This window comes from Euleptes europaea, chromosome 14, assembly GCF_029931775.1.
Source record: "Euleptes europaea isolate rEulEur1 chromosome 14, rEulEur1.hap1, whole genome shotgun sequence".
Classification (NCBI taxonomy): Eukaryota; Metazoa; Chordata; class Lepidosauria; order Squamata; family Sphaerodactylidae; genus Euleptes; species Euleptes europaea.
In genome coordinates this window covers 8,889,200-8,904,947 of record NC_079325.1, presented here as the reverse complement: position 1 = coordinate 8,904,947, position 15,748 = coordinate 8,889,200, and the positions used below count along the sequence as shown (strand labels likewise).

At 45.9% G+C, this 15,748-nt stretch overlaps 1 protein-coding gene across 1 annotated transcript in view; it reads left to right on the top strand.

The window, feature by feature from the left end:
* The first annotated feature begins 4,322 nt into the window (after positions 1 to 4,322).
* Positions 4,323 to 15,748, top strand: part of LOC130486747 (beta-galactosidase-1-like protein 2) — a 61,079-nt gene continuing 49,653 nt past the window's right edge. Inside the window, exon 1 of the mRNA XM_056860013.1 lies at positions 4,323 to 4,468. Coding sequence (XP_056715991.1) covers positions 4,323 to 4,468 — 146 coding nt within the window. The remainder of the gene's footprint in view (positions 4,469 to 15,748) is intronic.

Sequence of the window (15,748 nt, the reverse complement as noted above, 5' to 3'; positions counted from 1 at the left end):
AGCACAGATTGGTTTTGTTTTTCAATGTTGGCATCAATAAAAGCTGATTGTCTTTTTTTCTGTTTCTAGTTCCAATATGCATTTATTTCTTGTTTGGCAGCAATTGTTCTTGCTGGAGTGAGAGAACGCTCTCGAGTGTGCACATTGCAGGGATCCAAAATGTGGCATTGAGAGGAAGTGGGTGGGTAAATGGGAAGGAGAGTTCTAGTTTTACACACACACACACACACACACATTCTGGATGCAATAGATTAGTAGAGGCATGAGTAATCCTCTTCCAGCAGGGTTGCTATGACCTCTACTCTCTCAGACTTCTGTTTACCTTTTCTCTCTTGCATGTGTTTGTAGAGAGAGCCTGGTCACACAGGGACAGCGGTTCTATACTTATGCTGAGCTATACAGAAGATTGCCTCTCGTCCGTGTTTCAAATAAGTAAAATTCTGCACCACGAAAAAACTGTTTGGCAAGCTGAATGACATATGCACATCAAGCAAATGTATGTAATTGTTTCTGGTTCTGCTAAGCCCGTCACACTCATTCTCCCTAACCTACATCACAAGGCTGTTGTGAGGGTAAGAGAAGGGAGGAAACCAACAAGGACACTACCATTGCTTTCCAGAAGACAGCTGTGCTAAAAATACTGGATTTGTCCCCTTTTTGTCACTGTCTTCTGCCAGGGGGTGGAGCCTTTTTTCTTTCATCTGGCATTTCCTCAACGATCCCTCCTCCTTGCCCTCAGTTCTAGTTGTCATTATTCTGTTTACAAACAGGTCATAGTTTTGCTCTTAATTTGTTTTACGATCTGTCCTACTGGCTGTAGTTTGTGCATTTTTTTTTCCAGAGTGGGGGGTTGGAATTTACCCTTAGATGCTGTACACTGATAGCGTCTGTCAATAAATCTTTGCCCAGGGTGTGCCTGTTGTTGAAAATGGGGCTTGCCAGAGGCTAATGGAGAGGGAAGGCAGCATGGTATAGCTCAATCTTGTCAGATCTCCGAAGCTAAGCAGGGTCAGTACTTGGAAGGGAGACCACCAAGGAAGACTCTGCAGAGGAAGTCAATGGGAAACCACCTCTGCTTCTCGCTTGGCTTGGAAGCCCCTTGCTGGGGTCACCATAAGTCAGTTGTGACTTGACGGGACTCTACAAACACAAGAGACTCTTGAGTCACAGGACTTGCCCTGGAAATTCATCCCTCCCCCATCTCAATGGGAGGAAAATGTTATGAAGGCTGCTATTCAAAGCACATTTTCTGGGAGAGTAACTCTCATTAAACTTGGTAAGGCTTATTCCTAAGTAAACAAGCATAGGAGTATGCAATAAGAACATAAGAAAGGCCTTTGTCATTAAGCTATGAGTGGCATTCAGTGGTACACTGCATCTGAATCTGGGTGTTCCATTCGGCTAACCTTGTCAACAAGAACGTCAGGACTGCCCTGCTGGGGCAGACTCAAGGCCCATCCAGTCCAGCATCCTGCTTGTCATAGTGGCCACTCAGATGCCCACAAGCAGAGCAAAAAGACAATCAATTGTTTCTGTGAACTTAGATCACGAGAGGGAGGGCCGGAAGGGCTCAGCTCTCGTAGCCCTTTCTTACATGCCCATGGTCACGTTGATGGCCTGACCCCTCTTTGGGGTCAGGAAGGAATTTTCCTCCAGGCCATATTGGCCAGGGATCCTGGAGGTTTTTTGCCTTCCTCTGGGCATAGAGCAGGGTGTCACTGGGGGAGTGGGGCAGGGGAAGTAGTTGTGAATTTCCTACATTGTACGGAGGGTTGGACTAGATGACCCTTAAGACCCCTTCCAGCTCTATGTCTGTATGTTTATATGGTGATTAAAGGAAATCTCCCCAAAGACACTGAGTACCAGCGTTGGAAGACAACATCAGGGGAAGGCCTCGGGCTCTGTACCCTGTTGTTAGACCTCCAGAGGAACTGGCTGGCCATTGTGGGAGACAGGATGCTGGACCAGATGAACCACTGCTCTGATCCGGCAGGGATCTTCTTCTGTTTTTCTTTATTAGAATATTGTCGAAGGCTTTCACGGTCAGAGTTCATCGGTTCTTGTAGGCTATCCAGGCTTTGTGACCGTGGTCTTGGTATTTTCTTTCCTGACGTTTCACCAGCAGCTGTGGCAGGCATCTTCAGAGGAGTAACACTGAAGGACAGTGTCTCTCAGTGGCAAGTGTGTAGGAAGAGTAATATATAGTCAGAAGGGGGTTTGGTTTGAGCTGAGTCATTGTCCTGCAAAGTATTAAAGGTAATGTGCTAATCATTGTCCTGTAAGTATCAAGATAATGTGCTAATGAGGGTGTGGTATGTTAATATGGAACCATTGTATCCTGAAGTGATCTGTTAATGTGTGAAATCTAAAGCTAATCTGCATGGCTATTGTGGACTGTAGTCTTTGTTAGTCTGGAGGTTTTCAGGACAGGACGCCCAGCCTTATTCATTCTTAAACTCTCTTCTTTTCTGTTAAAGTTGTGCTGATGTTTATGAATTTCAATGGCTTCTCTGTGCAATCTGACAAAATAGTTGGTGGAATTGTCCAGTCTTTCAGTGTCTTGGAATAAGACCCTGTGTCCTGTTTGGGTCAGTCCATGTTCAGCCACTGCTGATTTCTCAGGTTGGCCCAGTCTGCAGTATCTTTCATGTTCTTTTATCCTTGTTTGTATGCTGCGTTGTGTGGTCCCGATGTAAACCTGTCGACAACTACAAGGTATACGATATACTCCTGCAGAGGTGAGGGGGTCTCTTTTGTCTTCTGCTGATCGTAGCAAATTTCTTTATTAGATTTGAATTTTACATGATTACATTTCACCCTGTATGTAACTGCTTTATATGGTGCTTCAATCTTGACATTCGTTTTTCATAGCCCTCTATAAAGTGACTGCATGGTGAGAAGCCCCATAACTGTACCTCAACAAGTGTGATCTAGTTATGCTAAAAAACATTATGCTGGAATGAAAATCCTGCAAGTTTTTAAAGGTGTCACAAGACTCCCTAATTATCTTTTGCTGTGACAGACTACAGCTGCCCCTCTGAAATTAACAGGCCTCTTCCTTCCCCCTCGCTTACTAGTAAAAATGAAATTATTAATCATATCTTCATAAATAAATTCAAATAAATCCAGGTCTCTGAACATGTGTAGAGCGCTCCCCCACCAAAGTGTAATTTTGCGGTTGTGGCTGCTAAGCAACTTCGGGCAAATATTTGCCTGGAAAGGAAAGGAGGTGTAGGGGAAATTAATATACCACTGATTATATATGAATATTCTTAATAATGGTTCCTTTTTATCTTTTATTGTTTTTGTCAATTGTTAAACTATGTAATTAATATTTTTGGAAAAATTTAATTCTTAATGGGACCATTTAAAATATAGTCTTTGATCTAATCCCTTATCTACACTTTTTATCAATTTTATATTAGGTCGTGATTTAATAATGTTAGATAGGACAAGAATATATTAATTAAAATAGTATTGGGATTAGTTCCGTTAGCAAAAGATTATACAATTTATTTTTAGATGGAAGAGGGAGAGGGGGAAGTCAATTTGTGATTAATTTAGCAATATTATTTGACTTTTTAGTATTATTAGCATTCTTTAACATTGGATAAGTGTATTATATGTTGACATTTTAAATCAAGAAAATTATATATATATATATATATGTGTGTGTGTGTGTGTGTGTGTGTGTGTGTGTGTGTGTGTGTGTGTGTGTGTGTATATATATATATATATATATATATATATATATATATATATATATATATATATATATATATATATATATATATATATATAAAAACAAGTGTGATCTAGTTATGGTGAAAAACGTTATGCTGCAATGAAAATCCTGCAAGTTTTTAAAGGTGTCACAAGACTCCCTAATTATCTTTTGCTGTGACAGATTACAGCTGCCCCTCTGAAATTAACAGGCCTCTTCCTCCCCCCCCTTAGTAGTAAAGATGAAATTATTAATCATATCGTCATAAATAAATTCAAATAAATCCAGGTCTCTGAACATGTGCAGAGCGCTCCCCCACCAAAGTGTAATTTTGCGGTTGTGGTTGCTAAGCAACGTCGGGCAAATTTTGCCTGGAAAGGAAAGATTAGGCGCGGAGAGCCAGAAAAATGATCGACCGGGCCGCCACCCAACCCGGAACGAAGGCCCGCCCCCTTCGGAACGCCGCCGCCCAACCCGCTCGAAGCAGCGGCCACCTCCCGCCCCTCCTTTTGATCCCTCGACAGCGACCAACGGGAGGCGAGCGAAGGGGCCCGCCCTCCTCCAATGGGAGGAGCCCGTCTTAGTAACGGCACTGCCGATGGTGCGGGCGGCCGGAGTCCCTGGTAACGGAGCCGGGGCTGGGCCGGACGGCTTCCCGGCCATGTGGGGCTGCGGGGGTCGCCGGCGGAGGCGGCTCGTGGGGGGCGTCTTCCTGCTGCTGCTGGGGGCCGTGGTGGTGCGCAGGTGAGGGGAAGCGCTGAGGCGGAGGGGGCGGGGCCCCGGCGCGATATGCTAATCAGCCCCCGCGGGACACGCCCCCCGGAGGGCTGGCCACGCCCCCAATTCTGCCCACCAATGGGCTTTCCTATAGAATCTGCCCTGCAATTTAACACCCCCCCCCACAATTCCTTGCTCCCCGAGGCTCCCTAATAAATAAAAAATAATCCTTTTTTTGTTTTATGTTTTATGTTATAAAAAATAATAAAAATTTAAAATAATAATAATAATAATAATTAAAAAAATAAACCCTTTTCCATAGCCCCATTTTTTTTGGGGGGGAGTGGAGGGGTCTGTAAAGCTTTTCTATCCAGGCCCACCTTGCAAGGAAAAATTGCCCCCCCTTCCTTGAGTCCCTCTTCTGGGCTTGGAGTAGGGGGGTCACTGGGGGTTTGGGGGGGGATGTAGTTGTGAATTTCCTGCATTGTGCAGGGGGTTGGACTAGATGACCCTGGTGGTCCCTTCCAACTCTCTGAGAGCCAGCGTGGTGTTGTGGTTAAGAGCGGTGGACTCTAATCTGGAGAACTGGGTTCGATTCCCCACTCCTCCACATAAACGGCAGAGGCTAATCTGGTGAATTAGATTTGTTTCCCCACTCCTACGCATGAAGCCAGCTGGGTGACCTTGGGCTAGTCACACTCTCTCAGCCCCACCTGCCTCACAGGGTGTCTGTTGTGGAGAGGGGAAGGGAAGATGATTGTAAGCCAGTTTGATTCTGCCTTTAAGTGGTAGAGAAACGGCTTATAAAAACCAACTCCTCTTCTGATTCTATTCTAGGATTCCCCCTTTTCTCATATTCTGCACTTCTCCCCCCCCCTTTGCAAATATATCACTGGTAAGATTTTCGATTGCCCAGACAACCCCACCCTCACACACACACACAACCCCAGTGCCTCTTTAACAGCAGCCTGATCAGCAAACAGAAACTTTTCTCAGTCTGGAGATAAATCCAGTCACCTGCAAAATGTGATAATTAATGAGCTGCCTTGAAAAATGGGTGAGCATCTATTAGGAATGCAAGGGGGTATAAATATTTAAAAGAAAAACCTGCTGATCAAGCTGGTGCTGAAAGCCCAGGCAGAAGTAGAGAGGTGTTTTAATTTTTAAAAGTTTGGCGAGGCTCCTTGCGGAATTATCTCACTCCTGAAGGGGACTGATCAATAAGAATGTTTTTTTTTTTAAGAATTGTTGTTATGATGTAGCTGTAGGGTTGCCAACTGACTCCCTAACCCAATCTGCCAGAAATCAGCCAATGAAGCTCTTTCTAAGCTGAATAGCTGCTGATTGGTGCAAACCAACCTGCTGTTAATAGCATTGCTTCAGAAGTTGCCCTCCTTATCCAGTTGTCCCTATTTAGCAAGGACAGCCATGCTTTTTTTCTCCCTGTTCCTCACAGAGCAGGGGTCTAGGGTTGCCATCCGCCTGGAGAAAAACAAATAAGCTTGTCCTTTTAACAGAGGCAGCGGAAGGTTTTCATGGCACAGAGGTAAATAACATTACCTGCTAAATGTGCATGTGTGCCGTCAAGTCAAGTTGATGGCAACCCCGTAGGGTTTTCAAGGCAAGAGGTGTTCAGAGGTGGTTTGCAGTTGCCTGCCTCCATGTGGGCTGAAAGAGTTCTGAGAGAACTGTGACTGGTGCAAGATCACCTAGCAGGCTTCATGTGGAGGAGTGGGGAATCGAACCTGGTTCTCCAGGTTAGAGTCCCGCCACTCTTAACCACTACACCATGTGGGCTCTGCACCTGTTAAATAGCATCCCATTCAGCCCCTATTAAACGGGCAGGGCATTTTTTGGGAGACTAGTTGGCATCCCGAAATCTGTCACATTCCTCTGAATGGGTCAAGCGTCCATTTATTGGGCTATTGCATTGACTAGTGCAGCGTTTTTCAACCAGGGTTCTCTGGAACCCAAGGGTTCCGCGAGAAATCGCTAGGGGCTCAGCGAGAAATAGTGATGAATAGGCTAATCATATGCAAATCATATGTAGGGGTTCCTTGAGACATGGATATTATTTCAAGGGTTCCGCAAGAGTAAAAAGGTTGAGAAACGCTGGACTAATGCTTTGCATAGCAAACAGACTAAGGTTGCCGTTTTTTGGCCAAGATTGTGGAGCTATCTCTTCGAACTGTGTTTTGATCGACGGCAAGGAGCCTATGGAAATGGTTATCTCTATGCCATGAGAAACTTTTCCTCTGAGGTTTTTCTTATTTTTTTTGCAATTGGTTAAAGGCACGAGAACCGGCTCAGTCACCTGTTTCCTGAGTAACCGCCAACTGTAAATGGGCCCCCTCTCCTGCTGTTGCTTGGATTTTGGCCCCCGCTTGTAAAAGAGTTTCTTCTCTTGTTTTTCCTCTTCTCCTCTCTATTGGGGTGTGTGTGCGCATGCATGAATGTTAGTTTTGCACATGCACAGCTGACTATTTAGGGGCCCACTTCATGCATTTGACAAATTGGGCTTTGGCTCACAACTCTTATGCCACAATGAAGGTTTACTAGTCTTTCGTGCCACACACGCAAAAAACGTGGTTCCTTTTTTCTGGGACAGGTGAACAAAGATACCCATTTGGAATTTTGATTTGAGAATTAAAAAAAAGTGTGTTTAAAAGATGCCTTGGTATTCTGAGATGCTCAAACTGTAGTGTGTTGAATTTCATGCTCTGGGTCTCTAGAAGTGAAAACCTTCTCTCCAATTCAAAGATTTATCTTGATTATGGGGGTGTGGTATGTTCATGCGACATGCAGGTACAATGTAACACATAGCTTTCTCTTTCAGCTGGTTAACATCCATTTTGAATGGCTGATTAACATATTATAGAATAATTCACTTTTCCCCTCCCTGGTATATATCTGGTCAAAAGAAAAACTTGCTCCTTGCTTTTAAATTGGAGCAGGTCTGCAAACTCGTTCAGTGCACAGCAGGGTTCGGAGAACAATTCTTAGCTGTGAGCATGCCCAGTTTTCATCTTTGGGAAGTCAGAGCCTATGCAAGCCCTGTGGGCATTCTTTGCATTAATATGGTTTTTATAGAGTTACCAACAAAATAACCCAACTTGTCAGTCTCTTCCTGGGGTGTGTATTCATGAGCGCTTCAAATAGACAAGGGCTACTTTGGGGTTTCAGCCTATTTCCATGCTGATGGTCAGGGAGAAATGAAGTTTTTAATAACTTTCCTGGTAGCACTAGTGCTGCTAAAGAGGAGAGGGGCTGTGGCTCAGTGGTAGAGCAACTGCTTGGCATGCAGAAGATCCCAGGTTCAATCCCTGACATCTCCAGTTAAAAAGACTAGGCAAGTAGGTGATGTGAAAGACCTCTGCTTGAGACCCTGGAGAGCCGCTGCCAGTCTGAGTAGACAATACTGACATCGATGGACCGAGGGTCTGATTCAGTATAAGGCAGCTTCATGTGTAATGTGTACGTAGGGTAGCTCATTTTGAAGCGTGTAGTATACTTGGGCCATGTGTCATCCTGTTATTTTGGTTGTCTTTGCCTTGGTGTCTTTTAAAATAATAATAATAAAGATCTCTCTCCCTCTTTGTCTCACCTGCTGCTGTATAGCAGACCTACATGTGATCTAAATATATTTATCGGCTTCCATCCAACAATGTGTCCATAGAAGCTGCTCAGAGTTTTCCTTTGTTTGTTTCTGTTCCTGCAACCCCCTTCTGTCTCCTGGAAAGACCCTTGGTGGACTTACAATGAGAAATAGACGCGTGAGCTTGAAATTGCCCAAATTTCTCCTTGTGTTAGCACAGCCTCTTCATTGCCACCCTTCAACCCGCACCCCTGTTCTTCCATGTGGGCGCTGCAGCCCCAGCGAGCCAGCGTGGTGTAGTGGTTAAGAGCGGTGGTTTGGAGCGGTGGAGTCTGGTCTGGAGAACAGGGTTTGATTCCCCACTCCTCTACATGAGCGGCAGAGGCTAATCCGGTGAACTGGATTTGTTTTCCCCACTCCTCCACGTGAAGCCAGCTGGGTGACCTTGGGCTAGTCACAGCTCTCTTTGAGCTCTCTCAGCCTCACCTACCTCACAGGGTGTCTGTTGTGGGGAGGGGAAGGAAAGGTGATTGTCAGCCAGTATGAGTCTTCCTTCAGGGGTAGAGAAAGTCGGCATATAAAAACCAACTCTTCTTCTTCTTCTTTCAGGGATTGGGAGGGGCTGCAAGAATGCACAGGAACACAGGAAAAATCAGAGTTGCATGGGTGCATAGTTGGACACAAACCACTGGCGTTGCGTCATGATTGAGCTGTGATCCAGGAGGGTGTGGATTCAAATCTAATCTTGGTTACAGACTCATTAAGCAGCCTTTGGCAAATCTCTCAGCCTCAGGCTTGGCACTATGGGAAGAAAATGCTGTCCTGGCTGTTGTCAAGATTACCATATATGTGAAGTGCTTTAAACACTGGCAGCCATATACACAGTGTTGTCTCTTTTTTGGGGAAGTGTTGTTCTTGCATTAAACAATGCGCGGATTGTAACAGATTCATTATTCCTGGCATCTTTGTTGGATAACAATTGGTGGACTGTTCACAGTATGAGCAAAGCTATGGCTGGTCTTGAAAGAGCATTTGATCAAAACTCAGTGGCCCTCGTTGTTCCCTTTTCTCTCAAAGAATCCCATTTTCATCCTCTTTCATAAGTATTGCACTATGAAGCATTCTGTGTGACTCAGAACCTTGCATGTTGAATGGCACAAGATGTTGCCGTTTCTCTGCTAGATGACCATCTAGCGTTGATCCCTTGATGTCTAGATTCAAGGCTTTGTATGGGCAAAAAACCTGGCTTCACCTTAAACCAAGTTTCAGCTCTTCCCCCTCTCCCCTCCTGAAACAGAATTAACTTTGGGTGAGAGTCAGTGGCATAACAACGTTTGGTTAGATTTGCAATCTCTTCTAATCAGCATGGTGCTAACACGGACGGCATTATCTCCAGTGATTCAACCAGTTTAGACAAACCATATCTACTGATAATCCAGCCTAGCATGTGCCTTCTTAGCTTGGAAAGAAGGCGGTTAAGGGGAGACATTATAGAGGTCTGTAAAATTATGCATGGTATGGAGAGAGTGGACAGGGAGAAGCTTTTCTCCCTCTCTCATGATACCAGAAAGCGGGGTCATCTGCTGAAGCTGGAGGATGAGAGATTCAAAACAGATAAAAGGAAGTAATTCTTCACACAATGTGTGGTTAAATTGTGGAACTCCCCGCCCCAGGATGTGGTGATGGCTGCCAACTTGGAAGGCTTTTAAGAGGGGAGTGGACATGTTCCATGGAGGGCTATCCATGGCTACTAGTCAAAATGGATACTAGTCATGATGCATACGTATTCTCTCCAGGATTAGAGGAGCATGCCTATTATATTAGGTGCTTTGGAACACAGGCTGGATGCTTCTGCAGTCGTCTTGTTTGTGGGCTTCCTAGAGGCACCTGGTTGGCCACTGTGTGAGCCACTGTGCTGGACTTGATGGGGTCTTGGTCTGATCCAGCGTAGCTTTCCTTATGTTCTTATGAAGACATGAAGCAACCAAAGGGGAAAAAAGGACACTTATGCATGTAAATTTAGAGATGCCCCAACCAAGCTGCAACAAACCTTGTTGAATTTGCTGGCGGTTAACTAAAAAACTCTGAACTGAGCCTGAGGCAGACTCAACATATGTGGATTCATACAGAGTAACAGAAGCTCTTAAATGCAACTGCCCAGTCTATTCTGTGTGGACTTGGCCCCGTTTCTGGGTTAAGACGTGAACTTGTGTGCTTTTGACCTCTGTTTGAAAGTGATCGGTTAGCTGCCTGCTTTTGAAAAGCTTGGGAAATGGCCGCACGCAGAAGAAACAGGCTCAGTGGAAAGTTAGCGGTGGCCAATTGGCAGAGAACCTCAGGTACGGCAGAACGTGGTCCAAATTCCATCGCGTCCCAAGCTTTAATGTGCTTCTTTATCTGCTTCCCCTGCCCCCAGAAGCTGGTGGCTCTAATCCAGACCAAGGCACATAAAAACAGCTTAATGTGCAATTAATTGAGCAACATCCAAAATCCACGCCCCATTCAGAGCAGCATGCCGGGGATCGACGGTATTCTTGCGCAGATGCGCACCCGATTGGTGCCCGGCGGTCCTGCTGTAGCTAGTGATAAGCGTGGATAAATGCTGATGGGGATTTGAACGCATATCCCAGTGCACCTCTCTTTCACAGCGATGCATCGTGGATCAATGTGCAATGTGGAAATGCTTGATGCATCTGACTCCAGCTAGTGATAGGGATGCGAACATGTGAATGATGTTTGTGCACTCTAATGCATGAGAGTTGCAAATTCTGGTTTTTTTTTTTTTTAAGTGAATGTGTAATTTAGCAACGTTTTCTCATTTAAACATGAAGAAGAAGAGTTGGTTTTTATACCCCGCTTTTCTCTACCTTTGAGGAGTCTCAAAGCGGCTTACAATCATCTTCCCTCCCCCTCCCCACAACAGACACCTTGTGAGGTAGGTGGGGCTGAGAGAGTTCAGAGAGAACTGTGACTGGCCCAAGGTCTCCCAGCAGGCTTCATGTGGAGGAGTGGGGAATCAAACCCAGTTCTCCAGATTAGAGTCCACCGCTCTTTTAACCACAGCACCAAGGAGTGATGCTCTGTTGTTATTCTGCCAAGCTTGTTTAAATGTTGACAGTATTATAGAGATGGCTAGTCTAACGGTGGCGGAAAGTGCCATCAAGCTATAGCCGACTCATGGCAACACCATAGGGTTTCCAAGGCAAGAGGCGAACAGAGGTGGTGTGCCATTGCCTTCCTCAGCATAGGAACCCTGGATCGGCATGGTGTTCTCCCATCCAAATACTCACCAGGGCCGACCCTGCTTAGCTTCCGAGATCTGATGAGATCAGGCTAGCCTGGGCCATCCAGGTCAGGGCAGAAATGGAACAGAGGTGGTTTCCATTGCCTGCCTCTGTGTAGCAATCCTGGACTGTGTAGTAAACCCGGTGGTCTCCCATCCAAGTACTAACCAGGGCCGACCCTGCTTGGCTTCCAAGATCTGATAAGATCAAGCTAACCTGGACCACCCAGGGCAGGGCAGTTAGACTAGTTAGTTAGTACATTTAAGTTTAACCACTTAAATTTTAGTATTTTGCATCCTTACTATGCACATTTGAGTGCAGATAGAGGGTTTATGGATGGGCATCAGATGCACATCAGTTTGACGACAGTAGTTCCTGATGCTTCTCTTGATATATATGCATATATCTGTTCACACACGTGAATCCCCTTAGCTCAACGGGAGCATCCAAGCGTCAGCACTGATTTCTTTCCCTTGGCACTGACTCAGTCCTGGCTTTCCCCCCTCCTATTGTCTTCCAGGCTGCTTTTGTTCTTTCTTGCCTGTCGTGTTATCTTGTTTCTGGATTTATCCCCCTCATAGGAAAGACGGCACAGCTGTCCTTATCTCCGTTCTCCTTTTAATATGGAGCAATAAACAGAGCCCCGAAGTCAATGGGGAAATGTGTTTTACGATGGCATTTTAACTTAATGTATATCGGGTCAAGATTTACCAAGAGCTTAAGTAAAAAAATGATCTGTGCTGTTATGTCCCTGGGGACGGAGGGGGTAGCAACCACTGCGGAGAAAGAGGGAAGCACATGTGACACATTTATGTAATTGGGCTGCTTACTAATTGCATATGCAGTTCAATATATGTGATTTTTAAAAAAAATCTAATTCTATTTAACATTTTGCCCTGAAATTGTTAATATAGTAATAATTAAGTGCCATCAAGTCACGACTGACTTGTGTGCAGACCCGGCCTTAATAATAGTGGCTGAGAAATGGGCCACGGAGTCGGGGGGCCCTTCCCCACGTTGCTGGATATTGTGCTGTTGTTGTGCTGCAGCAGTTGTTTGCAACTGGATATTCCTGTCTACACATGACAGTCCAGTGGCTTATGATTACTTACAGCAGGGGTCCTCAGCCTTTTGGGGCTTGCAGGCGCCTTTGGAATTAATAGTTAATTTGTGGAACTCCCTGCCTCAGGATGTGGCGATGGCTGCCAACTTGGAAGGCTTGAAGAGGGGAGTGGACATGTTCATGGAGGAGAAGGCTATTCATGGCTGCTAGTAAAAATGGATACTAGTCATGATGCACACCTATTCTCTCCAGGATCTCAGAAGCATGCCTGTTATATTAGGTGCTGTGAAACACAAGCGGGATGGTGCTGCTGCAGTCGTCTTGTTTGTGGGCTTCGTAGAGGCACCTGGTTGGCCACGGTGTGAACAAACTGCTGGACTTGATGGGCCTTGGTCTGATCCAGCAGGACTTTCCCTATGTACTTATAACTTAGAAGGCTTTAATAGGGGAGTGGGCATGTTCATGGAGGAGAGGGCTATCCATGGCTACTGGTCAAAATGGACCCTAGTCATGATGCTTATCTATTATCTCCAGTCTCAGAGGAGCATGCCTAATATATTAGGTACAGTGGAACACAGGCAGGACAATGCTGCTGCAGTTGTCTTGCTTGGGGGCTTCCTAGAGGCACCTGGTTGGACGCTGTGTGAACAGACTGCTGGACTTGATGGACCTTGGTCAGATCCAGCATGGCCTTTCTTATGTTCTTATTTCTTACACAGGGTGGTGGGGCACAACCACAAAATGGTTGCCACAGGAGCCATCCACAGAATGTCAGGGAGTGAGGTTATGCATGACTGTAATGGTAACTGCAACATTTCTGGAAGGAGCTCTGTTTAACAGGATGCCTTTTAAAATGAGCGCACTATTTTAAAATATTTTCTTGCATGCACGCCGCTTACCTTCAGTCACTCGGTGAAGATCTTTGTGCCGTCACAGCAGCTGTTACCAAAGCAACATTTTTTAAAAAATTGGCGCAGTCAATCAAAAGAGCTGCTGGGCAAAAGCCCTGCTGTGACCCTGCCCACTTTCTAAAAACACTTGATGGGTGCCAGGAAAGGTGCCAGGGGGTTCCATGGCGCCCACGGGCAGCACATTGGGGACCCTTGGCTTAGAGCATAAGAGTGCAGTATTCAGCGATGGCATCTAGCCAGGGAGTCCCCAGCTCCTGACTTGGAGGCCATCAATCAAGCGTGGCCTGGCCCCTTGTTTTCCTCCAGGACCCTGCTGCTCTGATTTAATAGCCGGTAATTTTATGCCGAGGCTGTTTTTACGGGTGACTTTTATGTGGCCATTTCTCATACGGGTTTTATTGTAATTGCATGTTTTGTTTTAATTGGCAGAAGCCCCCAAAGGAGTGTTAACTACGGGTTACAGATGCTTTAAATAAATAATCCCAAATAATTTTTTAAAAAACCCAAAATTTCAGCTGCAAACAGATTGTAAGGGCCTTAGACAAACATTCCCCCCCCCCACCGTCCATCTGTAGTGCAGGGATAATTTATTAGGCCTACCTTACAGGGTTGCTTGCGAGCATGCCTGAGCTTTTAGCGCTATATACCGGTAAATATGTGCAGCCTGATCGTAGGAGTGGTTACTCGGAAGCAAATTCCAACGGGGCTGACTGCCAAGTAAGGGAGGAGGAGGAGAAGAAGTAGAGTTGGTTTTTTATACGCCGACTTTCTCTACCACTTAAGGCAGAATCAAACTGGCTTACAATCACCTTCCCTTCCCCTCCCCACAACAGACACCATGTGAGGTAGGTGAGGCTGAGAGAGCTATGACTAGCCCAAGATCACCCAGCTGGCTTCATGTGCAGGAGTGGGAAACAAACCCTGTTCTCCAGATCAGGGTCCACCACTCCAGAGTTGCCAGCTTGAGTATGGCAGATTTAACTTAGCAAGTGATGCAGTTTGCTTTTGGAATAAAGAGGAGTCAAAAGATGAACCAGCTACAAAGGGCAGCTGCAGGCAGGTTTGGAGTGTGTGTGTGTGATTTGTTCTGAATTCCTAAGAGCTGCGATCTGGGGAGCCCGGAACGACATCTTTTCTTCTAGACAGAGAAACGGTGCAATGCAGAATCGGCTGCTGCCGTTGGAAGTCTCCTACGTGATAGGAGTGTGCCGCCGGCGAGGGAGAACGACCGTGAATCTATCTAGAGATGATTGAAAAGCCTTAAATAAACGTTACGATATAACCATCCCTTTTCTATCATAAAAAGTAATGGGTAAGGAATGGCTAGAACTGCCGTGGCCGTAAATCAGTTCTTGCCGTTAGGTTCACGCGCTAGCTCTTGTTGATCTTGGTGTAAGTAGGATTTTTAAATATATATATATGTCCCTGAAAACTCTGTGAAGGATAACAGGTTCTTTCTCCATCAATCATTGTGTGGGAAGGGTCCGTGGCTCAGTGGTAGAGCATCTGCTTGGCATGCAGAAGGTCCCAGGTTCAGTCCCCGGCATGTCCACTTAAAGGGACTAGGCAAGTAGGTGATGTGAAAGACCTCTGCCTGAGTCTCTGGAGAGCCGCTGCCAGTCTGAGCAGACAATACTGACTTTGATGGACCAAGGGGAAGTGGCTCAGTGGTAGAGCATCTGCTTGGCATGCAGAAGGTCCCAGGTTCAGTCCCCGGCCTGAGACCCTGGAGAGCCCCTGCCGGTCTGAGTAGACAATACTGACTTTGATGGACCAAGGCTCTGATTCAATATAAGGCAGCTTCATGTGTGTTCATGTGTGTCCTGGATCTAACCTGTGTTTGAAGTTGCCAGGTTGAAAGCGTACCTTCAGTCCTAATGTTGGGACTTTGTCTCCGTGTGGATCATTGGATACCTTTTCTCGGTAACAGGTTTTGTTCTGACCTGGGGATCTTGCTTCAGATCTTGATGGCCCAATACATTTTGCTGCCTGAGATGGAAAATCCAAAAATCGCCACCACCACCCCGCTCTCAAAATGTCTGAGTAAACACACAGTGGACAATTTTATTTATTTAACTATTTGTTTATTTGTTTAGCCATCACCCCAGCCAATTTTTGGCGACCCCCATAGGGCATGGGTGTCGAACTCATTCGTTACGAGGGCTGGATATGACATAAAAGTCACTTGGTCGTGCCGGGCCATGCCTCTCCTGCCCAGACCGGGACTGGGGGAGAGGCAGGTGGCTGCCTCAGCTGGCTAATGGGCCAGATAAGAGCTCTCGGGGCTGGATCCGGCACCACAGCCATAGGGTTTTCCAGGCAAGAAATGTACAGAGGTGGTTTGCCGGTGCCTGCCTGTGCATAGTGATCCCTGGACTTCCTGGTTGTCTCCATCCAAATACTAATCAGGGCCAACCATTCTTATGATTCTGAGATCTGGCTAGCCTGGGCCAT